This window comes from Brienomyrus brachyistius, chromosome 1, assembly GCF_023856365.1.
Source record: "Brienomyrus brachyistius isolate T26 chromosome 1, BBRACH_0.4, whole genome shotgun sequence".
NCBI lineage: Eukaryota > Metazoa > Chordata > Actinopteri > Osteoglossiformes > Mormyridae > Brienomyrus > Brienomyrus brachyistius.
The window spans coordinates 36868907-36896803 of NC_064533.1; the positions used below are offsets into that span (position 1 = coordinate 36868907).

Sequence of the window (27897 nt, forward strand, 5' to 3'; positions counted from 1 at the left end):
AGTCTTCTCATAGTGGTGATAACTTCACATTCACCATCCCCTCCTTCAGAGGTCCATTTATTTATCATATATAGTTCTGGGAAAAATGAAAAGACCACAGCAACATTTTGTTTCACTCATTTCTCAATCTATGGGTGTGCGTCTGTGAATAATATGTGTATTTTTATTCTCTGTTTCTCATTAATGAAGGGCTTCCTCCTTGCTTAATGGGACTTCAGTCCTGCTTCTAAGAGGCTGATATGAACCGTCCTAGCAGAGCATGTCACACCTGGGTCAAGGTCACTTGATATCATCCTACAATTCATGAGAAACTGTCTTATAGGTTGACAGTCATCTCTGGCTTTAGAAAGTCGCTTCTGCACTTTAGCTGACTGGTTTTGGTTATTGCCAGTGTCTCCTACTTCGCCTTTTAAGACTGCTGTCTTAAAAATGTTTAACCTGGAAGCAACTTGCTGCTCAATGTAGCCTTTTGCCAGCAGAATCAGAATTAAGCCAGAATTTAACAATGCAGATTAAAAAAAATATAGAGTGGTCTCTTAATTTTTTCCATAGCTGTATGTTATATGTATTTAATATGTTACCCTTAACTTTCATTTGTAGTGCTGGAGAATTAATACACAACAAGAACTGGCAAACAATGGTACTTCTAGTTAATAAACAGAGTAATGGGTATTTTTTTGCGTGAATGTTTTGGCCGATATCCAGCCTTCTCCGCTAATCCTCCCCATCCTCCTGTTGGTTTTGCTGTCTCTGGTCTCTCCAGTCGGATTTGACCAAGCAGCAGAACTCCTTCAAGATCGAGCTGAAGCTTCTGGAGGATGAGTTGCTGACCCGCCTCTCAGCAGCAGAAAGCAACTTTATAGGGGACAATCTGCTGGTGGAGAAGCTGGAGACCACAAAACACACGGCAGCTGAGATTGAGATGAAGGTGGCACCTTCTTCACTTAGTTTCTCACCTGAACCACATATCAAAACAGTTTAAACGTGGTCACACAGAAGGCCTGACTGCAATCACAGCATAATCATCACACGGGTCTGTGGAAACCTGTCTGCAATGATAGTGAAGCCTGAGATAGGAGGGACCTTTGTAGCTGTGGTTTCACAACTGATTTTTGTAACAAGTTTTATTTGTGGTGAAGTATTTTAATGTCAAAATACTGATCTTGGCCAAAATGCCATGACAGATTTAACTCTTCTATGTGAAGACTATGTGTTTTCCTTAGACAAACAAACCTTACATGCTGTTTTGGTTATTTCTGTTGCTTAAGCTTGCTTTTCAGTTTTTCAGTTTAATGTGTAACATGCGCCCTTGGAGTAGACTCGCCACTTGTTTTTACGAGCTCCATTTTGCACGTGATCTCCTGACATCATGTAAAACGATTTTCTAAACATTCCACGCAAGGTTAAGATTCCAGTAAAAACAATGAACATTAACTCATATTTTCATGACACCTCTGTTTTGTGTGTGTGTGTGTGTGTGTGTGTGTGTGCGTGTGTGTGCATGTGTGAACGCTTGTCAGCGTACCACAGTTTGCGGCTCTGAAAAGCTCGAGCTGTTGGAAGTTGTGCTGGATTACTGCTGGCCAGTGACCAGGGTCTCTGACTAATGGACAACCATGAATTCTGTGTTGTAGGTCCTGGAGGCAAAAGTTAATGAAGTAAAAATTAATGAGGCACGTGAACACTATCGTCCTGTGGCCGTGCGGGCTTCACTGCTCTACTTCATAATGAATGATCTCAATAAAATCAATCCAATGTACCAGTTCTCACTTAAGGTAAGATTTAATTTATACATTACAGCTCCGCTCTTCCCCCAACCCCCCTTTGCCCCCTCATTCAGGGTGAGCGTGTTCCCGACCAGTAATTTTCCTCTTCCTCCTTAGGCGTTTAATGTGGTGTTTCACAAGGCTGTGTGCCAAGCCGAGCCCTCTGACGATGTCAAGAGGAGGGTGAACACTCTCATCGACTGCATCACCTTCTCCACCTTCAACTACATCAGCCGTGGCCTGTTTGAGCGGGACAAGCTCACCTTCAGTGCTCAGCTGGCCTTCCAGGTACGAGTGCTCTAGCTTTGGGGCCAGAGGTAACCCTGTACTGAATGCATTTTTTCACACACCCCCCCCCCCACCTTAGCATTTGACTTGAACCCTTCTTTTCTGAACCTGCAGCTTTTGCTTATGAATCGAGAGATCGATGTCCGTGAGCTGGATTTCCTGCTGAGGTTCAACATTGACCACAGCTATGTCAGTCCGGTTGAATTCTTGTCCAACTCAGCCTGGAGTGCCATTAAGGTATGTAAATATCCATGAGGATATTGCATAGTCTGTGACATTTATGGATCTCCTTGTTGTGATTTTTTTAAATATAACTCTAAATGTGCTTGGTATGTCCTCATAAAACACTTACCATTGCCAACAAAATGTGTGATTTCAGTCATTGACCTGGGCCTTCGCCAAATTCACCCCGTCTTGCACACCCTCATAGACCATGAGTTTCACAGATGAGTTCCGTGGGCTGGACCGAGACATCGAGTGTTCACCCAAGCGCTGGAAGAAGGTGGTGGAGTCTGAGTGTCCCGAGAAGGAGAAGTTCCCCCAGGAGTGGAAGAGCAAGAGCTCCCTGCAGAGACTGATTATGATGCGTGCCCTTCGTCCAGACAGGATGACCTATGCTCTCAGGTGTGCCTCCCACTGTCCTTCGATTCTGTGTAGACGTGTACATGCTACAGGCTTTGGGTTGGACAGCTCAATCTTGTGTCTCCGCAGGAACTTTGTGGAGGAGAAGCTGGGAGCGCAGTACACAGAAGGACGCAAGATCGAGCTTGCAAAATCCTTTCGAGAGAGCGGGCCTGGCTCCCCCATGTTCTTCATCCTGTCCCCCGGCGTGGATCCTCTGAAAGACGTCGAGTCCCTGGGTGATACAGCCATTATGCATTCCGCGGGAATGATGGGCAATTAATTCATTATCTTAATGAACTACTGGTGCGCTCTGTAGTCAGACATCAGTGTTATGCAAATAAAATAAGATGATAGCACTGAGCACTAGGAAATTAGTTTTGGGATATATCCTGGAGTACCAGCTCCAGACTGGGATTTCTCACTCTGAATACATTTACATTGTTTCCCTATGTTTTTGTTGGTGTATTAGCCTATTTATATTGATAATTTGTATAAGGGACTCCCAGCTGCAAATGTGCTTGCAGTGTATGCAGTCTCAAGAGGCTTGGGATGTGCTTGCAATGGGCTAGGGGTGTGGTGATAAGAGAGTGCTTACAGTGTATGCAGTCTCTGCAGTGTTGCGGTGGGCGTGCAGTGGATTAGGGGTATGATAAATGATGTGTGCTTACTGTGTATGCAGAATCTGCAGTGTTGGGGTCTGCTTACAGTGGGTTAGGGGTATGATGAATGGTGTGTGCTTACAGCGTATGCAGTCACTGGAGTGTTGAGGTGTGCTTACAGTGGGTTAGGGGTATGATGAATGCCATGTGCTTACAGTATATACACTCTCTGGAGTGTTGAGTTACGCTTACAGTGGGTTGGGGTATACTGAATAGCATGTGCATACAGTGTATGCAGTCTCTGGAATGTTGGGATGTATTCACAGTGGGTTGGGGTATACTGAATAGCATGTGCATACAGTGTATGCAGTCTCTGGAATGTTGGGATGTATTTACAGTGGGTTGGGGTATACTGAATAGCATGTGCATACAGTGTATGCAGTCTCTGGAATGTTGGGATGTATTTTCAGTAGGTTGGGGTGTACTGAATAGCATGTGCATACAGTGTATGCAGTCACTGGAATGTTGGGATTTGTTTACAGTGGGTTAGGGGTATGATGAATGCCATGTGCTTACAGTGTATGCAGTTACTGGAGTGTCGCATTTATGGTGTGGCAGGTAAGAAGCTGGGATTCACCATAGACCTTGGAAAGCTGCACAATGTGTCCTTAGGACAGGGTCAGGAGGTCGTTGCTGAGCTGGCCATGGAGAAAGCATCCAAGGAGGGTCACTGGGTCATTCTGCAGGTGAAGTAGCACAGATGATGGATAGACTTGTCTAGCAATCTATCTCCAGACTATTCATATTCCCCTTTTCATTTGTTACCTCAATCAGCACTGTCATTTTCTGTCCTTTGACATCTTCTGCAGTCAGAAAAGTAATTGAGATAAATACAAATAAATGTATGTAAAACTAAAATAGACTGTAGCTGAATGAGTAGAGCAGATGGTATCTGAAGTACTACTGAGGATGTTAACATTAAGAATGACAGCCTGAATTCCAGCACCAATTATGGGAAATTTGTGGTGCTATACTTCAGTATTTTTATACTGCAGTTTATAGCATTTGGCTGCAATCTATGAACAGGGCATCAAGATATATATCATTAAATATCACATACCACAAAACCTGTTCTGGATGTTGAAGATTCATGGATGGATTACAGAGGAAAATATTTATGAAGCCACCATATTCTTCTTTCAATGTCACACAAAATGCAACACAAACAGTGTATATTAAAAGGAATTTGGTAAGTGAAAACACTAACCGAGTTCTTCATATGGTCCTTTGAGGTCAGAAACAAAAACTCAACAGGAAAATATTTTGGTTTGTTTTAAGCCAGTGAAAATGATGCAGGCTGTCAGTCTGGCAGTAAATTGTGTGCCTGTATATCTGTCTAAGTACTAATGAATAGGTTTGCTGCACTTATAATGCAATTATATGAAGTAATACACACATACTGTCTCTCTCTGTTTCACGCACACTCATAAATAAATATATAAATATATATTTATGTGGAGCAGTGGTTAGCACTGTTACCTCACACCTCTGGGACCCAGGTTCGAGTCTCCGCCTGGGTTACATGTGTGCGGAGTTTGCATGTTCTCCTCATGTGGTTGTGGGGTTTCCTCCGGTTACTCCGGTTTCCTCCCACAGTCCAAAGCCATGCTGAGGCTAATTGGAGTTGCTAAATTGCCCATACAGTAGGTGTGCATGTGTGAGTGAATGGTGTGTGAGTGTGGTGTGTGTGGGGCTGGCCCCCCATCCTGGGTTGTTCTCTTCCTCGTGCCCATTGCTTCTGGGATAGGCTCTGGACCCCACACAACCAAGTAGGATAAGCGGCTTGGAAAATGGATGGATGGATATATGCATAAAATGCAGATTAAAGCCCAGAATGTTTGCTTAGATACATACAGTCAATTCAAAAAGAAAATGTTTAAAGCCATTTATCAAGCTGATAAGATTAAAATATTTGATTAAAATAACAGCCCTTCAGTTTCCAAAACTCTCCTCAGGGGCACCCCAGCCATTCCATATATTTGTTAAATTTCACAACCAGCTCACTTAATTAACTTAATCAATTAATGGTTGCTGCAAATACTAGGGTGACTTTAGGACAGGTTTTGAAATGACTATGCTAATATACTTTGATAACATCTGATCATTTTCACACCGACATTACGACCATTTAAACCATTTTCTTGAACTTCCTGAGACTTTGCTGGAACGCTGTTTCTATATGGCAGTACCCCTGGCTGGAATTGCACACAGCTGCTGATGGTCCTTGTGTTTGTTCATGTGCTAGAACATCCACCTGGTGGCTAAGTGGCTGGGGACTCTGGAGGCCCTGCTGGAGCGCTACAGCGAGAGCAGCCACCCCGACTACCGTGTGTTCATGAGCGCTGAGCCTGCGCCCTCGCCCCTCGAGCACATCATCCCCCAGGGTGTCCTGGAGAACTCCATCAAGATCACCAATGAGCCGCCCACCGGCATGCTGGCCAACCTGCATGCTGCCCTAGACAATTTTGACCAGGTGATGGGGATGGGGTCTTGCTGCTGCCGAGTCGTTACCTCTGGGTGGCGCACTGCTGTTATAGAGGGGCATTGCTGGGGCCCCTGGTCATTCAGAGGGATTCACTGAGAGGGGCCACTAGGGGGTTGTAGATAGACTGAAATCAGCTTCAGCAGATTGACAGATTGACAGTGAAATGCAGCTCAAGGAATGAAGATCAACAAAATCTCTCTCTCTCCCTCTCTCTCTCTCTCTCTCTCTCTCTATATATATATATATATATATGTATATATATGATAATTTGTAATAAGAAAACACTGCAAAAAAATAAGACAAATAAATGCATATAATCAAAGTGATATTTGTGTTTCATTTCATGTGTATGAAAAAGACTGTAAGGAAATGACAGTAATAACAGTAAGCCTTGTAAGTAATGATGGTTCTCTGCTTTGTCTCTGTTTAGGATATTTTGGACCAGTGCTCCCGTGAGCAGGAGTTCAAGACCATCCTCTTCTCTCTCTGCTACTTCCACGCATGTGTGGCTGAGAGACGCAAGTTCGGTCCTCAAGGCTGGAACAGGAAGTACCCCTTTAACACTGGTGACCTCACCATATCTGTCAACGTCCTCTACAACTACCTGGAGGCAAACTCGCAGGTGATGTGCTCAGTTGGGCAAACCATAGGTAGTCAGGATATGGGTTCTAACCTTATTGTGGAACCACTTTTGTGTAAAGATCCAGTTTTGACAGGTGCCCTGGGAAGACCTCCGCTACCTCTTTGGGGAGATCATGTACGGGGGTCACATCACTGACGACTGGGATCGCCGACTTTGTCGCACCTACCTTGAGGAGTACATGCAGCCCAACCAGGTACCTGGTCAGATCGCGGCTGGCTTGAGTAGGCCCTAGTATTTTTGTGTCCGTGGCGACCTCACTTCTCAGCCATTGTTGTCTGAGCCTTCTTACAAAGAAAACCTCAGAAAATGTCATGGTGAGTAGAGTCCTTAGTATTAGAACTCCCTCTTCTGGTGGACAATGGAACTTCAGCTTTTTATTAGAGGGAAGTCTTAAGATGCACAACATCTATGAGTTACTATGAAAGGAGCAGAAAGTATTGCACATATGAACTGCTGACATGAACATTAGTTAAAAGAAAACATTCTTTGTGTTTGTTTCCATTTCCTAGTTTGACAGGAAACTGGCTCTAGCTCCAGGATTTCTGGTACCATCCAATCTGGATTATCAGGGTTACCATGACTACGTTGATGAGATGCTGCCACATGAGAGCCCAGTGCACTATGGGCTGCACCCCAATGCTGAAATCGAGTTTCTCACCGTGACCTCTGACAATCTCTTCCATACCCTGCTGGAGTTGCAGTCCAGAGACTCCGTCATGGGCGAGGGTGCCTCGCAAACGATGGAAGAGAAGGTGTCCTGGTCTGCTCAGACTGCGACCGCGGATCCACACACACGTCAAGCCACCAGAACACCTCACAAACACCGGCTGCTAACTTGCCACTCAAAATGCAAGGAATCTATTGTATTGACTATTTTACCGCTTACGAGAGCATTCAGGTGTTTTTTATGCCTTTCAGGTGAAAATGATTCTCGATGACGTTCTGGAAAAATTGCCGGAGGAATACAACATGTCAGACATCACCTCCAAGACGGCCGAGCGCTCGCCGTATATCCTGGTGTGCTTCCAGGAGTGCGAGCGCATGAACATGCTCACCTACGAGATCCGGCGTTCGCTCAAGGGACTGGACCTCGGGCTCAAGGTGGGAGGAACGGAAGGGGGGCAGAGATAACGTGCGTCAGTCAGTCACAGTGCACATACGATGCAGTGCTCTTGCGGTTTGAGGGCGTTAGGTAAACATTCGACGTCATCGTCTATGATCTATCAGGGCAGCTACTCAGCAATAATTAGCAGCTACATTCAAATTGCTAACATTTTCACCTTGGTGCATGTAAACCTTAGCAGGCCCAAATGTGACTTATGAGAACTGTCAGGTGCCTGATGTTCTTCTCCGGTGCCTGGTCATGTGGGGGGCTTCCTGAGCTCCCCACCAGTCCACTTACTCCCCCCCCCTTCATCAGGGTGAGTTGGCCGTTTCCTCGGAGATGGAGCGGCTGCAAACGGCTCTTTTCCTCGATAATGTTCCCGACACGTGGGTCCGGCTGGCGTACCCTTCGACGTGTGGCCTGGGGCAGTGGTGAGTGCCACGTCCATCAGTGGTGCCCCCCTCAGTCAGAGACAAGATTCCTGCTGTTTGACCTACATGTCAGAGGCCCTCAAAAAACAAGTGAAGCACTCAGAGCCTTGTCACTCTGACCGTAGCATCTTCTCTTGCTTTTGCATTAATGATCTGTGTTTTTGGAGTTTATTTTATATCAGACAACAGCCTACATCAAAAACCACGCAAAACAAAATACTGTGAAAATCTATTTTTTTAATGCAACTAGATGTTTGCGAAGTACTGAGAGATGAATATATCTTAACCTTCATGTTGCCAGTGAAGATAATCATTCCATTCACTCCAAACTTGTTTGTCTGATCTGATAAGTTCCTTACACTTGAAATTACACCCCGAGGAGAACAGCCCCGTGAGAAGGTGTGTCTCCTCCAAGGCAGGAGAAGGTGATAGATCACCTTCTCACATGATCGTACAATACGGGCTGTAACCGGCACCGTGAGCAGCACCCGCGATAAGAATTGAATCCATAATCACAGCAACATCTCTAATGCCGTCAGATACAATGGCACAGGTTGTTAATCCATTGTCTGTTGAAGCTATTTATAGATAGCATCCTTGCTGCTGATCTTTACCTGTCTGTAAAACATGCAGGTACTGCGATCTGCTGCAGCGGTGCCGGGAGTTGGATAGCTGGACGCAGGACCTGGCGCTTCCCAACGTGGTCTGGCTCTCGGGCCTGTTCAACCCACAGTCCTTCCTCACAGGTACCTGCAGGCTGCCTCCCCGCCACCACTGCCGCCGCCGCATTGCTAATTTACTGCTACAGCGCTTTCCGTAATTAGCGCCGCGAGGCCTCATTAAGTCCGCTCTAATGAATAAATATTGTATTTCATAGCTTGATTACCAGATCAGCTCGATGCTCGAGCGTCGTAAACAATTATTTCCCTAAATATTCATCACCCCAAAGTGGATGATCATTGGTATTTAATGCTGGTATTTTCAAGTACATCTTTATTATGCTAATAGATTTTGAAGCATTTGTGGTTTGAAGGAGAATTAAAAAAATAAAACATGAAAAAATAAAAGAAGTGATTTAATGTTAACTATGTATTGTATCCCTATTTAAGATACATTCTGTATGATCTTGTAAAGATTTTTGTATAAGATTTAGTTCTTTTAATTTTCATATTTGCGTTTCACATAGTTGTCATCTACAACTACTCGTCTCACTGAGTGCTAGAGTTTTTGATGTATAAACTCCACAACTGCCTGCAGTTCTATTCTTCTTTAAGCAACAGGAGGAATAACATTCTGTTATTCCTGTATTATACTTGAGTATTTGGAAATGTTCTCGAACCTGATGATACCCCATTGGCAGACTGTGGCTGTTTACACCAATCAGCAGAGGCCTTTTACCTGCATCTACATCTGCACTTGTGTTCCAGCTGTCATGCAGAGCCTGGCCAGGAAAAATGAGTGGCCCCTGGACAAGATGAACCTCACTGTGGATGTCACCAAAAAATTTAAGGAGGAGTTCAACCAGCCTGCCAGAGAGGGAGTCTACGTCCATGGGCTGTACTTGGAAGGTACCTGCTATTGTGCATTCCTACCGGACTAATGTGTGATTAAAATACACTATATTGCCACTAAGTATTGGGACACCCCTCCAAATCATTGAATTCAGGTGTGCCAATCAATTCCATAGCCACAGGTGTTCTCTGGAGTGACAAATCACACTTTTCTGTCTGGCAATCCGATGAACGAGTTTGGGTTTGGTGGTTGCCAGGAGAACGGTACTTGCCTGACTGCATTGTGCCAAGTATAAAGTTTGGTTATGATGTGGGCTTTTTTTTCAGGGGTTGGGCTTGGCCCCTTAGTTCCAGTGAAAGGAACTCTTAATGTTGCAGCATTCAAAGTCATTTTGGACAATTTCATGCTCCCAGCTTTGTGGGAACAGTTTGGGGATGGCCCCTTCCTGATCCAACATGACTGCGCACCAGTGCACAAAGCAGGGTCCATAAGGACATGGATGAGTGAGTCTGGTGTGGAGGACCCTGACTAACCTGCAGAGCCATGACCTCAACCAGATAGAACACCTTTGGGATGAATTAGAGTGGAGACTGCGAGCCAGGCCTTCTCATCCAACATCAGTGCCTGACTAGACAAATGTTCTCCTGGAAGAATGGTCAAAGATTCCCATAAACACACTGCTAAACCTTGTGGACAGCCTTCCCAGAAGAGTTGAAGCTGTTATAGCTGCAGTGGGTCAGCCAACTCCTTATTAGAACCTATGTATTAATAATGGGATGTCATACAGTGTGTGTGTCTCAATACTTTTGGCAATATAGTGTACGATACTTGAGTGCAGTGCAGTTCTATCCCTGCAATACTGGGAAATGTAATCACATCATCCAATGTCCAGGATGGAGAAGGTTTCGTGGATCATGTGCTCTGGACATGAATGGGTCATTGACCGTGCAATAATCCCGTATTAAATGGGCTACCCAGTAGACCAGTATAGAAAGCTGCACTCAGGCACATCCCTGCCATGGATCAATGGAAAAGGGAAGATGTAGGTGAGAGCTGGCATGACCCTACAGTTGCTGGTAGTTTTCCTGTTACTAGCAGCAGTCAGGACACAGACCGAGTTGGGTGCTGAATGGGAGGGTAACAGGCTGGACTCCTTCCAGGGGCCAGGTGGGACATCCAGAGTGGCAACATCGCAGAGGCACGGCTGAAGGATCTCACACCAGCCATGCCAGTCCTCTTCGTGAGGGCCATTCCCAACGACCGGCAAGAAACGCGCAACATATATGAGTGTCCCGTGTACAAAACCAAAATGCGGGGCCCCACCTACGTGTGGACCTTCCACCTGAAGACCAAGGAGAGGCCGGCCAAGTGGGTGCTGGCTGGTGTGGCCCTGCTGCTGAGCGTGTGACAGTATTTAGGCAGCCCGGAACCGAGGGGAGATGAGCTGAGCCACAGCTTCACTTCCTGATTGGAACCGTAATGTCTGTGCATTGTTTTTCTTTGGATAAGCTCCAGACTATTAAATCAGACCTGACTGATGCCATTTCAAATTGTTAAACCGTAAAACAATACATTGTATTTGTGTAATGAAAACTTCTCTGACAGATGAAAAAATAACTAGTCACTGGATTAAAATTAATTTATTTAGCAGATACCTTAATCCCCTTTATCAATTTGCTGGCTGGTGACAGATCACAGAGTCATACAGCAGGTACAGCACTGACATCACAAACTCTAACAAGTGGTAAATACTGGCACATGTCCCAAGGTTTTGGCAGAGGTGTGAGAGAAAGGGGGATGTCCTCGAGGGTGGTGACAGCCAATCGCCATGAGCTGAGAGAGGGTGTGACTTGGTGTGGACAAATAGGGTTGTTTCCATTTCAGAACCAACGATGACTGCACAGGTTCTGACAGTAAAAGGGTTGGCTGCCGATGTGAGTCGCAGAGTTTATCGTAACTCACACTGACGTTTTGAACCTATTACCCTCTTTACCCTCACTAATGCCTTTTTGTCTCAGACCTCATATCTCTTAACAAATCCAAAGAATTAAAATACCCACCTTTAAAAAACGATTTAAAATATTGGGATATAACAATAATCATCCATTTTCCAAACCGCTTATCCTACTTGGTCGCGGGGGGTCCGGAGCCTATCCCGGAAGCAATGGGCACGAGGCAGGGAACAACCCAGGATGGGGGGCCAGCCCATCGCAGGGCACACTCACACACCATTCACTCACACATGCACTCCTACGGGCAATTGAGTAATTCCACAGTCCAATTAGCCTCAGCATGGCTTTGGACTGTGGGGGGAAACTGGAGTAACTGGAGGAAACCCCACAACCACATGAGGAAAACATGCAAACTCCACACACATGTAACCCAGGCGGAGACTCGAACCTGGGTCCCAGAGGTGTGAGGTAACAGTGCTAACCACTTCTCCACATAAATATATATTTACATATTTATTTATGAGTGTGCGTGAGACAGAGAGAGACAGTATGTGTGTATTACTTCATATAATTGCAATATAAATGCAGCAAACCTATTCATTAGTACTTAGACAGATATACAGGCACACAATTTACTGCCAGACTGACAGCCTGCATCATTTTCAGTGGCTTAAAACAAACCAAAATACAGTAGCAACTCCATTTAGCCTCAGCATGTTTTTGGACTGTGGGGGGAAACCGGAGTACCCAGAGGAAACCCCACGACAACATGGGGAGAACATGCAAACTCCGCACACATGTGACCCAGACGGAGACTCGAACCCGGGGCTCAGAGGTGTGAGGCAACAGTGCTAACCACTGCACCACCATGCTGCCCCGATATAACAATATATACAAAATAATATGATATATACATACATAATGAAGATGATCATAGTATTAATGTATAATAATGGTGTGCTAATAAACATGACAGTTTGGTAACACTGATTCATGTACTTTTCAAATTAAGGAACACCTACCAAGAGGGCAGCTTCAAAGAGACTAGGTCCTTATGCTATTGAGTGTTAGTGTAGTCGGTTAGACCTAAGCGTCAGAGGTATATAAAACTTAGGCAGGGGGCTTAAACCCACACCAATACCTGCTGGGTTGGTGCTGCATGGAGGACAGTGAGAACAGTTCTTTTAAAAATATAGCATCTCCGAAAACATCCTTGCCTTTTGGCTTTTCGCCTCTAGCTCCTTCCGCGGCCTCCACGACCTCCCCTCCTTCCCCGGCCCCTGGCCTGTCTATGGTCCTGCTTTGGTGGCTTCCTCTGCCGCTCCACTTTGGTCCAGCCACCCTCGTTGGCTTTGGCCTCTGGCTCAGTGCTACAGCGGTCTGTCACTGTGTGCATCCCAGGTATGAGTCTTGCTGGATTTTCCGTCCCTGCACTGCTGCTGCTGATCCTCGGCTGGCCCCTGTGGTGGAAGTCTCTGCCTGGCCTGTCTGTGTGCCTGGGTGCAGAGACAGAACAGCGGCCCCTTGTGTTCTCTCTAGCGCCCCCTTGTGGTGCCATTGACATACGACTAGAATAGCTGTTTTTGCTGTAGCTGTGCATAGGACTACCACTAGAGGGGCGCCCCCTCTCGGAGGTGCTCTCTGAGGTGGTGCTGGAGGGGCTGCTACCCTTTGACCCCAGGGGCATGGAGGCCAGCTTGGAGGAGATCCCCAAAGTGGGGGATACCGTCCTCGAGTCAGTATAGGGGGACAGCAGGCTGCGAGTGGGAGACCTCTTCACCGCGGCCGCATAGGAAGCCTGGTTCTCGCACAGGGTGAGGAAGTGATGCAGTGTCTCAGTGCCTGTGGAGCTGGGGGACGGCCTGCTCCTCGCCTGCTGCACCGCCTGCCTCTCCATGTGCTTTTTCCTGAGGTGGTACATCCACTGATCCACATCTGGGAGATCAAACAATACGTTCAGTACCCAAAACCAGAGTTTACCTCAGCAGAAGAGAGGTTCTCCTTCTTATAACATGTGAAACCGAACATTAGTGAGCATCACAGAAGGTTTTAAAATGCTCCGGAACCTGGCTTACCCGAGTCCGGCCTGCTCCTGGAGTCGCCCCCCGTGCCAATCTGTGCAGTCTCTATCAGCAGCTCCACCTTCTTGATGACATCCTGCTCGCTGGAGGGCATCCATCGCACGGTGTGGTTGTGCCTGGTGTTCCTGGATGATCGGACGTCATTCTGGGGGGGGGGGGGGGGGGAACACGGAGGACTATATGTTTAATAGACAGACTTTATTGATCCTAAGATATATACATATGCATTTTCTATACATCTATTTAGCAGATGCTTTTGCCCAAAGCGAAATAAGAACACCAGGGAGAAGGTCAGCCATTATTGGTGACAGGAAATCACTTTGCCAGCCATGAGAGTTTTGAACCAGCAACCACCGGCACAAAGTCAAAGCCACCGTTTCAGGCTGCTGCTATGAGGACATTCCCTGCAGTCTACAAGAGGTCATCTCAAACTCCTGGTTTTCCCATACAAGCCAGAAACAATGTCAACCTTCACTCACTGTAGCTGACACCTCGTATTAAATATACTTCTTGTTTGTCTGGGGGTCTTAGCTCACTACACAACAGATTTATGAAAAACTTTCATCCTCAAATACAGCTCACCTCATAATTCACAATACATTCCACAACCTGGTTTTCTTCCAGTCCAACTATCCACTTGTCCATCACGAACGGTGGCTGCAAATACAGGACATGCATCTGTCACCGTACACTGAATGTTTACATGTAAAGAAATTAGATCACTCAATTAAAAAACATGCAATATCTTCAAGCCCTGGGTGTAAAACTTTTTTTTGTTGACCTATCCACACCTTGGTCATCTTAAGAACATCCATGTCGGGTCTGTTGACGTTGAACGTGACATCTTTAATGTAAGCTATTGCGACTTCATCGCCGTCAAGCTCCATGTACATCTTCCACTTACAGTCCTGTGCGGGGGAGAGGGAGGGGTGTGCGTGAGAGAGAGGGAGAGAGAGAGAGAGAGAGAGAGAGAGAGAGAGGGAGTGAGATATGCAACACCATGACTGCAGCATGCTGGGACCTTCATCCACGGATGTCAGTAAGGATTTTCACAATATCAATCAATGCCATTAAACCACACTTCCAGTCATTCGATGACCTGGACCAACAGTGCAACCTAGAGGTTGTTCTCAGGCAAAACTAACACAATTCTTCATTTTTTTCTTTGTTGTGCACTATTAAAATGTATGTGAATTAAAAACACATAACAAATTAATTTAGCTAATTACATATTAGATATACAAATATAATATATACTCGCACACAGTATCTACTGTAACAAATTAGCACATATATTAACTACACAATGTATAGAAAATACAAATTATACTTTGGGAATATATATTCTATATATCTATTGAAGATAGGGCAGTTACTCTCCTGCAGATCCACTATAATCAAATACTACTGAGAGCATGCAGCAAGTACCCAGAAAGAGTTTGTACTAAAAGCTTGTGTTCTCTACAGGAGGTGTGTCTGCTATTTTTGTCTTGGTTTGGGATATGATGGGAAATTTTTATAATGGGCCAAGAAAGCAAAGGAAAAAAAACAGCAGAGCACTTAAAGCCAAGAACGACTGGGAACCAGCCAGCAGATAAACATCTCCTCCAATCAAGTCCCTGCCAACAGCTATTAACAGTTTATAAAATGTCTAAATAAGATACGAAGACAGTGAATGAAACAGCATCCAAGAACGTTAATATTTCATATAGAGAGGGGAAAGCAAACTGTTATTTTCTTCTTAGATTTTGGTACCTCCCAAAATTTTAACTAAAGAATTTAAAAGCAGTGTCTTGTTTAAAGTGTTCCAGTTTGTATCTATAAGCTGTATAAGGAAAACCAATGTCTGGTGTACAAAAAGATCACAGGAGTGGCTGTAACTCACAGAAGGAATGGCGGTAACTCAAAAAAGGGGCTGTACCAGTGGCGGAGTACTCACTTTTCATACTTAAGTAAAAGTAAAGATTCTTATACTTCTGCACGCTGTTGTGAGCATTTATATTTCTACACCAAATCTATACAGAGCTTACATCACGGCTTACGCCGTTGTGAGCATTTATACTTCTGCGCCAAGTTTATGCAGAGCTTACGCCATTGTGAGCATTTATACTTCTGCATGCACTGAATCTATGCAGAAATTACACCATGGTTTATGTCGTTGTGAGCATTTATACTTCTACACCAAGTCTGTGCAGAGGTTACACCATGGCTTACGCTGTTGCGAGCATCTATACTTCTATGGCAAGTTTATGCAGAGCTTCCGCCATGGCTTACGCTGTTATGAGCATTTATACTTCTCCACTGAGGCTATGCAGAGCTTAAACCATGACTTATGTCGTTGCAAACATTTATACTTCTGCACTGAGTCTATGCAGAGCTTACCTCATGGCTTATGCTGTTGCTAGCAGCAATACTTCTGCGGTGAGTCTATGAAGAGCTTAAGCCATAGATTACGCTGTTGTGAGCATCTATACTTCTGCACCGAGTCTATGAAGAGCTTACGCCATAGCTTACGCTGTTGTGAGCATCTATACTTCTGCACCGAGGTCTATGAAGAGCTTACGCCAAAGCTTACACTGTTGTGAGCATCTATACTTCTGCACCGAGTCTATGAAGAGCTTACGCCATAGCTTACGCTGTTGTGAACATCTATACTTCTGCACCGAGTCTATGAAGAGCTTACACCATAGCTTACGCTGTTGTGAGCATCTATACTTCTGCAGCGAGTCTATGAAGAGCTTACGCCATAGCTTACGGTGTTGTGAGCATCTATACTTCTGCAGCGAGTCTATGAAGAGCTTACGCCATAGCTTACGCTGTTGTGAGCATCTATACTTCTGCACCGAGTCTATGAAGAGCTTACGCCATAGCGTACGGTGTTGTGAGCATCTATACTTCTGCACCGAGTCTATGAAGAGCTTACGCCAAAGCTTACACTGTTGTGAGCATCTATACTTCTGCACCGAGTCTATGAAGAGCTTACGCCATAGCTTACGCTGTTGTAAGCATCTATACTTCTGCACCGAGTCTATGAAGAGCTTACGCCAAAGCTTATGCTGTTGTGAGCATCTATACTTCTGCACCGAGTCTATGAAGAGCTTACGCCAAAGCTTACGCTGTTGGGAGCATCTATACTTCTGCACCGAGTCTATGAAGAGCTTACGCCATAGCTTACGGTGTTGTGAGCATCTATACTTCTGCACCGAGTCTATGAAGAGCTTACGCCAAAGCTTACGCTGTTGTGAGCATCTATACTTCTGCACCGAGTCTATGAAGAGCTTATGCCATAGCTTACGGTGTTGTGAGCATCTATACTTCTGCACCGAGTCTATGAAGAGCTTACGCCATAGCTTACGCTGCTGTGAGCATCTATACTTCTGCACCGAGTCTATGCAGAGCTTACGCCATGGCTTAAAGAATCAGTTTAAAGTTTACCATCAGTGCTTTTGCATGAAAATAATCATAATTATTTTCATCCTTGCCGTTTAAATTACTCATAGACAGATAGTGAGAAATTTATTTTGAGCTCCTTTTTCATTTCTAAATATCAGAATAATTATTGCAAAAAAAAAAAATCACATTGCCATATCTGAAAACTTCTAATACTGTTCAGCCCTAGCGTGAATGGTTACAACCGTGCTTTTTTAACAATGTGAACAGGTGCAACGATGGCAAAACAGAAGGCTAACAATGAGCTAAACACAATTTGTCCCACACTAAAATCCCCCAGCTGGAAACAGTCAACAACAAAACATTTATAAAGGAGGAAATATGATTCTATCAAATGGACCAATCACAGTTGCTGCGACATGTTGTTAGATTTCGGGGGACGTGCCCACCAGGCAACGGCATAGGCTACAGGGTAGGGTACATGGCAATGTAGATTCTATACAGAAGTATACATCAGCCTTCAGGCTACACATAAAGCAAGATAAAAGAAAGACTTAAGAGATTTATATTTTGGCTTTCAGATCAGCCTTCTAGTCTATGTTTCCAACACCAACCAACAACTTACTCAAATGGATAATACTTTTTGAGGTGGTACTTGGTGTTTGTGAGTCACTGGTTTAGAAAGTCTAGAACATGTTTTTAACTAATCATAGATTAAAATTAAACCAGCCTGCTGACAGACTGAGTACGAGAGATCACAGCTTAACCACGCCGGGTTGATCTGGCCTAATCCGGTATCCAGGCATTAAAGCGGACTGGGTCACCGGAGTGGCGCTAACTCACAGAAGGAGCTGCACTAACTCATGGAAGGAGCACTGCTAACTCCCATTAGGAGTTGAGCTAACCTGCAGAAGAAGCTACACTAACTAGAAGAAGGAGCAGGGCTAACTCGCAGAAGCAGTGGTGCTAACTCGCAGAAGGAGGTGCGCTAACTGACGGAAGGAGCTGTGCTAACTCACAGAAGGAGCGGCACTAACTCACAGAAGAAGCAGCACTAACTCGCAGAAGGAGTTGTGCTAACTTGCAGAAAGAGCAGCGGCCCTGTCCTTCAGCATTCCCGTGGGACGTGACAGGGCTCAGTGAAGGCAGGCTAACGACTCTGCAGCAGGCTCGTTGTCCATGCCGGGCCTCATCACAGCGGCAGAAACAATGTCCGGTAATGATGCGGGGAGCAGAGTGCCTCTAATGACGCTTCATACATAATTCAGCGCAGCTCGCTTTGGCAGAGTACTGATATCCTCATTAACGGGCCTCGCCGCTGTCAGACGCTGGACGCACAATCGCGGGCCTCATTTTGTCTTTGAGAAGTGCAGCTGCTTCCATGACACCGCCAGCGAAAAGGAGAGGGGGGGAAGAGGAAAAAAACAGCACATGGGTTTGTTTTATTTGGTGCGAAAAACCTTACAGTTTGTAAAAACAAGACTGACATGGAAGCTGACATCAGGCAGGGAGAATAATTAGCTCTCATTTTCTCAGCCTCCTGTTTCCTTCTCCCCGCTGTGTTTCTACGCACTAAACCACCACATGTCAGTGGAAATGGGAGGCAATTAGCAGGCTCATTCCAGCCCCGCTGAACGCACTGAAAAGAGACTATTTATGATGGGAACAATGAACAGCTGAAAGATTAAATAACATTTGCCTTTTAAAAAGAAAATGACTTCTGGCTAAATGGGCCATTTTTGATTATATTCAAACATCAAGTGGAGGAGCAGTGGTTTGGCACCCTCTAAGAGGCTTACAAAGGACTCCGAGCAAGTGGGGGATGAATCCGAAACATTACCCACATGAAAGATTTATCTATTTCTTTTATTTTAAATAAAGAGCAGCAAATGGGTTGTTTTGAAAGAATCTACTTAACGAAAGAGTGGTCAATATTTGCTTGCAATAATGGGGAGCATTACCTTGCGCTGAATATGAAATGAATGTGAAAATTGGAGGCGATGAAAGGCGACGTGTTTTAATTAGCATGCAGCTAATAACAATGCGGACAGAGAGGTCTGCTGCTCAACTAGGGGTGTCAGGCGGTGCACAAGACAGGAACGTGTGGCGGCTTTAACGTTTTGCCCATTTTAACAGAATATGACCTCGCGTCGATTAGCTCTGAGAAGTTCAGCAAAAATGTGGTCTTTGGCGCCCTGCCACCAGTCACACGCTACCTGGGGGCCAGTTCCAGGTTTCCAGTGGTATCCAAAAACCAGCTCCAAATTTATGACCTTTTCTTCATGTTCCTCTTCCTCATCCTGCCAGTGGAAAGACCACCAATAATGACACCTTAAAAGGTATTTTCATTCATTTGCTACAGGTAAATGCATGATTTTTTTAAAATAAAAATGAAAAGTCCTTACCTTCATTAATGGGGGGAAATGGAAAATTGCCAAGTAGTCGTTGGTTAACTTCTCGATTTCGGACTGTGGGAAAAAAAAATTCTTACATTATTATTACATATGGTCAAGGGTTAAGGCTGAGCACAGGGGCAGGCGTTTTGTGGAATGGGTGTGAACACAATCCGTCTGAGAGCAGTTCCTTACGTGTGCGGTCAACCTCAAAAGCCTGCACTCAAACGAAAGACCAGTTTATTGCAGGTATTGTGGATAAATATGGACGATTGTGTCTGGTGGTCTATAACATCTTAGTGCTCCGCCAGGCCAATGTACCTGATGTTTGAAATGACTGACTGAATAGAAGGTTTTCATTCTAAACCTTTTAAAGCGAACAAGTGTCAACTCTCGTTATAACGTGTTTTAACACTTAGCTAATAGTAGCCAAGGAACTGTAATGGTGAAGAGGTAATCGTTTGTGCTCATTGTCAGAGGTTAAGCAAGAAACGTTTGAAATTAAAGGCTTTATGCTAGGAAAATAGATTTTCCATCAATTTTATTCATTTATAAAAGAAACAAGCCATAATACATTTGTGTCAGTAGTTTGTTTTGATGTTATTCATTTGCTAATTTAAATTAAATTATAGCAAGTTCCTACACTTAATTAATTTAAATACAGCTTAAATCAAAGCTAAATACAACAAACATCACACAGACAAACCCTAAGTGGTGCAGTGGCAGGGCTGAGAAGTCCCTGTTATGGCTGCACTCTGTGAGGTGGAGAGCAGAGCCCAAAAGGTACCTTGAGGTGAATGATGTGCCCCTTGGACCTGATGCCCATGTCCTTCATGTCAGCCTCTGTCAGCAGCAGCAGCCGTCTGCCAGTGATGTGGTTCTCTTTAAACAGGTCCGCATAGAGCTGCACATCACCCACTGAGTTGTCTGCAGCCACGGCAACACAAGCAGACACAATGAGCTCCACTGTCAAACGTGCATAGGTACATTCTCATAGCTATATTCTCTGCTCTAGCGAAAGCAGATCATTGCAATAAATGCATTACATCCTATAAGCTTTTCAACTATGCAACTTAATTAGAAATCTTTCAGAATCTTACTCATTGTACCACCACATTGCACTCCATGAAAAGATGCTGCCAATGACCCACCTGAACTTAGAATTTGCTGCATCCAGGAATGCTGTTGGATAAAACAATGAGGAAATCAAAAGCAAAATCAATGACCAATTTATTATTATTACCAATGAGAGTAAGATTAAGCTATAAAGCAATCATCTCAACAACAATTTTATATTAGGATACTAAAGATTGGCCTTGGACAGCCAAACCTGATTATATGAAGAACACAGATACGAACCACATGCTCTTCAGTCCAAGCGTGAATGTCCAGGGATGGGAGGAGCTGCAGGGAAGGAAAAAGATGTAGGACAAAGAAGCAAATCAGCAATCACTGCTAGGTTCACCTGAAGCGGCCTGTGCAGGGCCAAAGGGAACAATACTGAACCATTTTCAGGCTATGTAGCGGGGCCCCTCCTAGTATTGTGCTTGTTATTCACAGGACAACTTTGACCAAAGGATTATGGGTCCCTGGATCAGATTGTGCCATGAGTGAGTTAAAAGGTACCCTAACAACAGAGCTCTGGGCTGAGTGTTCCTCATGGCCTGTTCCGACCCTGCATTGTTTAGTAACTGTTGCTGAGTGCAATAAGCCAGAAATTCCCCAGCAACACCAGCAAGTGCCGATGATACCCATTTATGCAAGGGTAACCACACTGGAGGTCCGAAAGATAAACAGATGGAAAGCACTTAATATCCACCGTGAGGCGCTGTTTTGCAGCCCCATTGACCCACCCATAGGCCAAGCCTGTCGTCTTACTACTCCAGTACTAAAGGATTACAGAGCTGCGAATATGCCACTACATATATCATTTAATGAAACTGCCGTAATCTCACACCTCATTTCGGAAATGACATGGATCATTTTATTCGAAACGTACTGCAGACAAAGGGAAACAGACATGTGTTTGAGGAAAAGGGGAAAGTCAGAAAAACACAATACAGGCCTGGAACTCCATAACAGAGCAGTGCCAATTCATACTTCTTTTTTTGTGTGCCATTACGGTCCACGCACAGGGGGAGCGACGTACATTTCATCATGTGGGTCCACTCTCATGACTGTGCACGGACACAGGAAAGTGAAGAATGAACCAGGCTTTGGAGTTTGGTGCTTCATGTAATGTGCTGCTCCCTGGTGGCTAGAATGCACGCCACAATTCAGTCAATGAATTATCAATGAGGAGTGTTACTCCTCTTGGGCTGTGGAGCCAAAAGACTAAAGGACATGCCCAGCGGATATTAAAAAGTGCACACACCCCTGTTAACACGCCAGGTTTTTGTGATGGAAAAAAAAGAGACCACGATTAAATGATTTAAAAACTTTTCCCACCTTTAATGAGACCTACAGTACATCCTGTACAATTCAACTGAAAAACAAACAAATTTGTTAAGGGAATAAATATAAAAAGTAAAGAATGGTCAGAAAGCTTATTGCATAAGTGTGCACACCCTTAAACTAATACTTTGTTGAAACACCTTTAGATTTAATTACAGCATTCAGTCTTTTCGGGTTCACACCTGCCTTCAATTAAAGTGACTCTGATTAACCCCAAATAAAGTTCAGCTGTTCTAGCAGGATTTTCCTGACATTTACTCAGTTGTGTCCCACAGCAAAAGCCAAGGTTTGCAGAGAGGTTACAAAGCATTAAAGGCAAAGATATGTCAGGAAAGAGGGTGCAAAATAATTCCACTGCATTAGATATCATGGGACACAGTGAAGGCGGTCATCAAGAAGTGGAGAAAACAATGGGACAACAGCGACATTACTAAGAACTGGAGGTCCTTCCAAAATTGATGAAAACCGGTCCAGAAGGCTGCCAAGAGGCCTGCAGCAACACTGAAGGAGCTGCAGGAATTTATGGAAAGTAATGGTTGTGTACTACATGTGACAAGCGTTTCCTGTATTCTCCGTATGTCTGGACTATGGGGTAGGGTCACAAGATGGAAACCTTTTCTTACAAAGAGAAACATTCAGGCCTGGCTAAATTTTGCAAAAAATACTCGTCCAAAAGCATGTGGGCAAATGTATGATGGCTTTATGAAACCAAGGTTGAACTTTTTGGCCAAAATTCCAAAAGATATGATTGGATCAATACCCCATGCCTCACCAAAAGAACACCAAACCCATGGTGAAGCCGTGGACAGCATCATGCTTTGTCTTCTTCAGCTGCAACTGGGGCTTTGATCACAGTGCAGGGAATTATGAACAGTTCCAAATACCAGTCAGTTTTGGCCCAAAACCTGCAGGTGTCTGCTAGAAAGATGAAGAGGAGTGTCACCTTTCAGCATGACAGTAACCCCTGGCATACATCCAAATTAACAGAAGAATGGCTTCACCGGAAGAAAATATAAGTTTTGAAATGGCCCAACCAGAGCCCAGAAGTAAATCCAACTGAAAATCTGTGGGGTGACCTGAGGATGGCTGTGCACAAGAGATGCGCTCGCAAGTTGACAGATTTGGAGCCCTTTTGCAAGGAAGAGGGGGCAAATATTGGCAAGTCAAGATGTGGCACACTGACAGACTCCTACCAAAAAAGACTTGATGCTGTAATTTAAATCAAAGGGTGCTTCAACAAAGTATTAGTTTAATTTCCCCCCTAACAGGTTTAATTGTTTTTCAATTGAATTGTACAGGTATGTAAGATTCGAACAGGTCTGGATGCTGTTCAATATTAGATTAAATACTAGAACACTTCTTTACACAGCATGTAGTTAGAGTATGGAATAGTCTTTCCTGCTAGTGTAGTTAAAACCCTGGGTTCCTTTAAATCAGAGCTAGATAAGATTTTAACAACTCTGAGTTATTAGTTAAGTTCTCCCCAAACGAGCTTGATGGGCCAAATGGCCTCCGCTCGTTTATAAATTTATGTTCTTATGTAGGTTATAGGTCACATTAAAGGTGGGGAAAAGACAGAGGTGAGTACACTTTTTATATGCACTGTACCTATTACAAATTATCAGTACAGTGTAACATTGAGGCTACATGCACCGTTCACACATTTGGCTTTTCACACAAAGTGAAAAGAGAACCGGGTAATCTATTTTCTAACATCCCTTAACAGCTGTAATATACATTAATAACAAACACTATATAATAACAAACATTACAATTGTATAATCATGTAATGTTTTAATGTATATTAAAGCTGTTAAGGGATGTTAAGTGTACTTGCATGCTGCTTATGAATGCATTATGAAGGTGCACTTAATATAAAGCGTTACCAAATAAACTAAGGCTTGCTTGTGCAGTTTTTTTAGCGTGATTTTCCCCATTAATCATTTTCTCTCTGGCGGTGGTGAATTGAGCTCACTGTGGTGCCGGTGGACATGCTAAAGCATGTTCGTTGTGCTATTTGTGTATGTTATCAGTCTTTTATAATGTTTGCACGCAGTTTTTGCCTTATCTGTGTGTTTTCGTTTGTGATTACCGGAAAGCTAAAATGCTGCCACACCGCCAATTTAAGGTCGGGCGGTGCGTCCTCAAATTTGCTCGCCTTCTCGCGTTCGGTCGAAACCAAAAACTAACGTACGACGTCGACGTGTATACGCAGTGACATCGGACGTCGTGAAATCAAACATAATATTACAGCAGTTTTTCTGTTAAGTAAAGTACCGTGAAGTACTCCTAAAGTAGCGATTCATTTCCCACATCAGCCGGTTTAAATCGTCATACATTTACATCGATCTTTAACCGATTCGCGATTCATCTTTACATCCCTATTATTCAATGTACTTCATAATTATCATGATAGCTTCTCTGATGTCTGCGTTTATCAGAATCAGGACAGTCAAAAGCAAGTCAGAGGAAGAAAAAGTAAAGAAATATAAGCAAGAGAAATCTTAAGCCAAAGTTTATTGAAAAACAAGTATATGGAGAGGATAGTGATCCAGCAGGCCTGCACCAAAATGTGCTTCAAATGTAACCTACAGTATCTGACACACAAATAATCTTAGAAGTGGTCAGTGTCACAATATAGTATGAAAACGAATAAAACGCTGGCATCAGCTGCCGATACACACTGTGCCCTTGGGGGCCATAAGACACACCGGGGGGTCAAACAGAGTGCCAGCAGGGGACACTCAGGGGAGCAAGCCTATTACAATAGCCCAGATTATAGACCATATAGTCTCTTGGCTGAGAAACTGAATTTCACAGAAGAAGGAAGGGTTTTGTGGAGATACTACCAACATCAGGGTATCTCTAGTTATTTTTTCCCCCAGTGAAACAGGAAACGAAGTTTCCCAAATGAGGTCAGACACAGACCGTCCGATATCACGTGAGACTCAGAACGGTCATGTCGTAGCTGTACTTTTGTATTTTGATTCAAAAAGAGGCACCTTCTCACGCATAAGAGCGTGGTGCTCCGGCAGCCCCCTGCACATCCCTGCTGACTGTGTCCAACTGTAAAGATTATTAGTGGAAGCTAATTGTAAATGAAAAACATTTTTATTTGGAAGCTGGGAAAAAAAGTGCCATTTCATGTTTGAAAGACACAAAAATGGAAATGCACTGGATCATATTAAATTGTAAAGTCGACACTTTTTTTTGTTTTGTAGCATGTTCAAGGAAGAAGCCCAGCTTTTTAAATGGATGAACTAATCAATCATCCAAAGAAACAATTCCTATTTGTCCAGAATCCACACACAGACACACACATATATACACACACGTTTGTATTCACATCTTTGTGGGGACCATCCATTCATTTCTATGGGCAAAACCCTAGTCCGAAAAATGGCAACCTGAACCCCTACCCAGCCCATTTTTAGTTTTTTGATTGTAGCCATCGATTTTTATAAAATTGAGTTTCCCCTCGCGGGGACTGAAAACATCAAAATACCGTCACATTGTGGGAAAATTTGGTCGTCTTTGGTCACGCTGTAATATATACAGTACAGCCCCAAAAGCCGCACAGCACGTACACTGACCCTGGCTGGACTGTCACAACCCCAAAAAGCCTAAGCCAATCGAAACTGCTTCACATCCGCGACCATCCCTCCCAGCCGGTTGCCACCATACGATTGGCCAATCTTCTGGGGAGAAAGATGTCGGCTTATTGGCAAAGCGCAGCCTCGTGTCTGTGGTCACCCGGGTGGGCAGCTTTCTCACAGCTTGGGGCTCGGACAGTGCCAGGGAGGGGTTCGGCGAACTCAGATGGCTGCTTTCAATGTCACGTCCTTCAATCAAGCCGTTTAGCATTCATGTATAAATAAATACAGGGCTTTTTATAAAAAGTCCTCAAGGACGGCAATTACTTGAAACTGCACGTAAGTGATGATATAGTCAAGGAATACACACATTAAATAAAGCAAATGTAGGAGGTTTTACACAGAAGTACAAAAGGAACTTGTATAAGGCACACATCGGAATAGCCTCATGCTGCTAAGCAAAGCAACAGGGGCTGGGAAACACACAGCCAGCAGGGGGCGCCACAGTCACTGTCCTAGCTTGACCAGTGGAAGTCTCCCACAGCCAAGGCCATGTGAATCTTGTGCCTCTTTCGGACTCTGCAGGACTTGGAAGAGTTCTGCTGGCCCCGCATGTTGACCCATATGCTTGAGCACAGCGTGAGCCTGGGGGCAAGCATGTCCCCAAGTGCCTCCATCATGGCCTGCTGGCTCCGCCCATCCACCTCCCCATTACCGGAGGCCCCGATGTCACAAACCATCTCCAGGCTCTTCGACTCCACCCTTGACTCAAAGAACGACTCTTAGCTAATCTTTGTGGCAACGGGCAAGAAAGGCTGAGAAGGGAGAGAAGACAGTAGGACAAGAAAAAGAAAGGATTAGGATGAAAGGAGCAGCGTGAGAGAAGATTGAGTAAAGAACCATGGTATGTACTTTTTGAGAATGATAATTTAATACAGGAGAAAGGGAAATAAAACCAAAGCAGGCTGTTTTATAGATGTAAAAGTCAGTACTGGGTCATTTTGTGAACTTCAGCAGTGAAGGGAATTGAGAACAGAGCAGGTAAGGCAATGCATTCTGGGGGGAAAACGAGTGTTCCATATCGGCGACGCCGCAGAACGGCATGAAAAGCAGCATGAGGAGACTGGGGAGTTAGTTAGCAAGAAGCCAGAGGGACCAAGGTCAGGCACCAGTACAGCATGATAACCATCTTGAGACTGGCCAAAGACACGGAGACTGGAAGCTCTGGTGCCCAGAGTGCTCCATGAAAAGGCAGAATGGTGAGCGGGAGAGAAAGCAGCCCCCTGCCCTTCAGACCAATGTGGGCCACTCCCTGCTGTATGCGGGGGCCCCGTAATACCTTGCTTCCTGCGGGCCGCTCCCTTCTAAAAGCAGAGGTCTGGCAGGCACTCAGTCTGGTGCCATATTGGCACCACGTCACAGAAAGGGCAAACAACACAGATCCCTACATGTGCAGTGCAGGAAAGTAGGCTTCCACGAGTGTCGCGCTCGGGGGGGTGGGGGGCTCACCGGCTCGCTGGATTGCTCGATCAGTTTGCGCTCCCAGATCTTAAGGCGGTGTTCCCTCTCCTTCAGTTCCTGCTCCTTGGTACTCAGGTCCCTCTCCAGTTTCTTCAGTCTCTCCAGCGTGGCCTCAATCTCGCACCTGAACCAAGCAGGGTCACATGATCAGCATGGACATGTGACACAGCCCACTTCCTGCTATTTCAATTCCCAGTCTGAAAACAAGATACCGTGGCAGAGGAGAATAGCTGGTAGCATTTGATGCTGCTACAAACCGACAAGCACGAGTACAGTTAACATGCTTGGGGTGATATATTTGAAAAATGAGGCTTTAGAACATCAGTAAGGTACTGTTTTCATTTAAATGAATGAAGGCAGCTCGTAACTGTGTGGAATAATTTTGATAAATAGAAGTTCATTTAAACCTGTGGTGTGACATGGTTTATAGGGACAGGTAGCACACTCTACTAAAGCCGGCCCCCATCCTCAGATCTTTCCCTCCATGTTCAAGGCTCCTCTCGTGATGGATTTCATTGCTAGCCTCTTTCCTGACAGATGCTTCTGGGATTTCCCATGGGGAGCAGGTCTTGCTTGTTCCTCTTCCTCACAATCCCCCCCCCCCCCCCCCACTTCCTTTGCCCCTCTCCACATTGACCTCAGGTGCCCGTAGCGGCGATAGTGAAAACAGGAGTACCCCCATCATGTTACCCTGGACCAGCTCCAGAGGTAAGGTGTTCTTATTATAGACCACAGCTAGAATCTTCTGGGCCAGACGTCCCAGAAAAAAAAGGCATTCCCTTTTTTCCAGAACTGAGTACTGTTTGCCATCGATGTTTCTGGTTTTAAAAGGAGCCATTGGGAATTGCCAGAACCTAAATAATACCTTCCGTTGTGCATCGTGACATCATAAGGGGAGAGTACAGCATGAAATCTATGCAGGAAACCCTGAATGCCCTCAATGAACTTTGCTCTTGATGAAGGTAAGAATAGGAGACAGAACTATTCATCAGGATCCACC

The 27897-nt window shown here is 44.7% G+C and overlaps 2 protein-coding genes and 1 long non-coding RNA gene across 52 annotated transcripts in view; 2 read left to right on the forward strand and 1 right to left on the reverse strand.

Moving 5' to 3' along the window:
* Positions 1 to 11145, forward strand: part of dnah9l (dynein, axonemal, heavy polypeptide 9 like) — a 67826-nt gene extending 56681 nt beyond the window's left edge. Inside the window, exons 65-80 of the mRNA XM_049006337.1 lie at positions 764 to 928; positions 1635 to 1775; positions 1884 to 2054; positions 2169 to 2291; positions 2485 to 2678; positions 2766 to 2914; positions 3896 to 4023; positions 5583 to 5810; positions 6253 to 6444; positions 6539 to 6658; positions 6975 to 7217; positions 7384 to 7566; positions 7886 to 8001; positions 8635 to 8747; positions 9429 to 9569; positions 10674 to 11145. Of these exons, the coding sequence (XP_048862294.1) occupies positions 764 to 928; positions 1635 to 1775; positions 1884 to 2054; positions 2169 to 2291; positions 2485 to 2678; positions 2766 to 2914; positions 3896 to 4023; positions 5583 to 5810; positions 6253 to 6444; positions 6539 to 6658; positions 6975 to 7217; positions 7384 to 7566; positions 7886 to 8001; positions 8635 to 8747; positions 9429 to 9569; positions 10674 to 10921 (2655 nt within the window). The 3' untranslated portion in view covers positions 10922 to 11145. The remainder of the gene's footprint in view (positions 1 to 763; positions 929 to 1634; positions 1776 to 1883; positions 2055 to 2168; positions 2292 to 2484; positions 2679 to 2765; positions 2915 to 3895; positions 4024 to 5582; positions 5811 to 6252; positions 6445 to 6538; positions 6659 to 6974; positions 7218 to 7383; positions 7567 to 7885; positions 8002 to 8634; positions 8748 to 9428; positions 9570 to 10673) is intronic.
* The window catches only part of map3k20a (mitogen-activated protein kinase kinase kinase 20a), a 32435-nt gene continuing 15676 nt past the window's right edge, over positions 11139 to 27897 (reverse strand). For all 50 annotated transcript variants that reach the window (XM_049006390.1, XM_049006382.1, XM_049006353.1 and 47 more), the window contains 10 exons: positions 26886 to 27021; positions 20689 to 20733; positions 20481 to 20511; positions 20117 to 20256; positions 19342 to 19404; positions 19153 to 19236; positions 14338 to 14454; positions 14129 to 14203; positions 13541 to 13691; positions 11139 to 13400 (listed from right to left, as the gene is read on the reverse strand). In XM_049006390.1, the coding sequence (XP_048862347.1) occupies positions 12700 to 13400; positions 13541 to 13691; positions 14129 to 14203; positions 14338 to 14454; positions 19153 to 19236; positions 19342 to 19404; positions 20117 to 20256; positions 20481 to 20511; positions 20689 to 20733; positions 26886 to 27021 (1543 nt within the window). In that variant the 3' untranslated portion in view covers positions 11139 to 12699. The remainder of the gene's footprint in view (positions 13401 to 13540; positions 13692 to 14128; positions 14204 to 14337; positions 14455 to 19152; positions 19237 to 19341; positions 19405 to 20116; positions 20257 to 20480; positions 20512 to 20688; positions 20734 to 26885; positions 27022 to 27897) is intronic.
* LOC125737295 (uncharacterized) lies at positions 16002 to 16625 on the forward strand. Its single transcript, XR_007396566.1, has 2 exons — positions 16002 to 16092; positions 16574 to 16625. It is a non-coding gene; the product is annotated as an uncharacterized LOC125737295 (long non-coding RNA).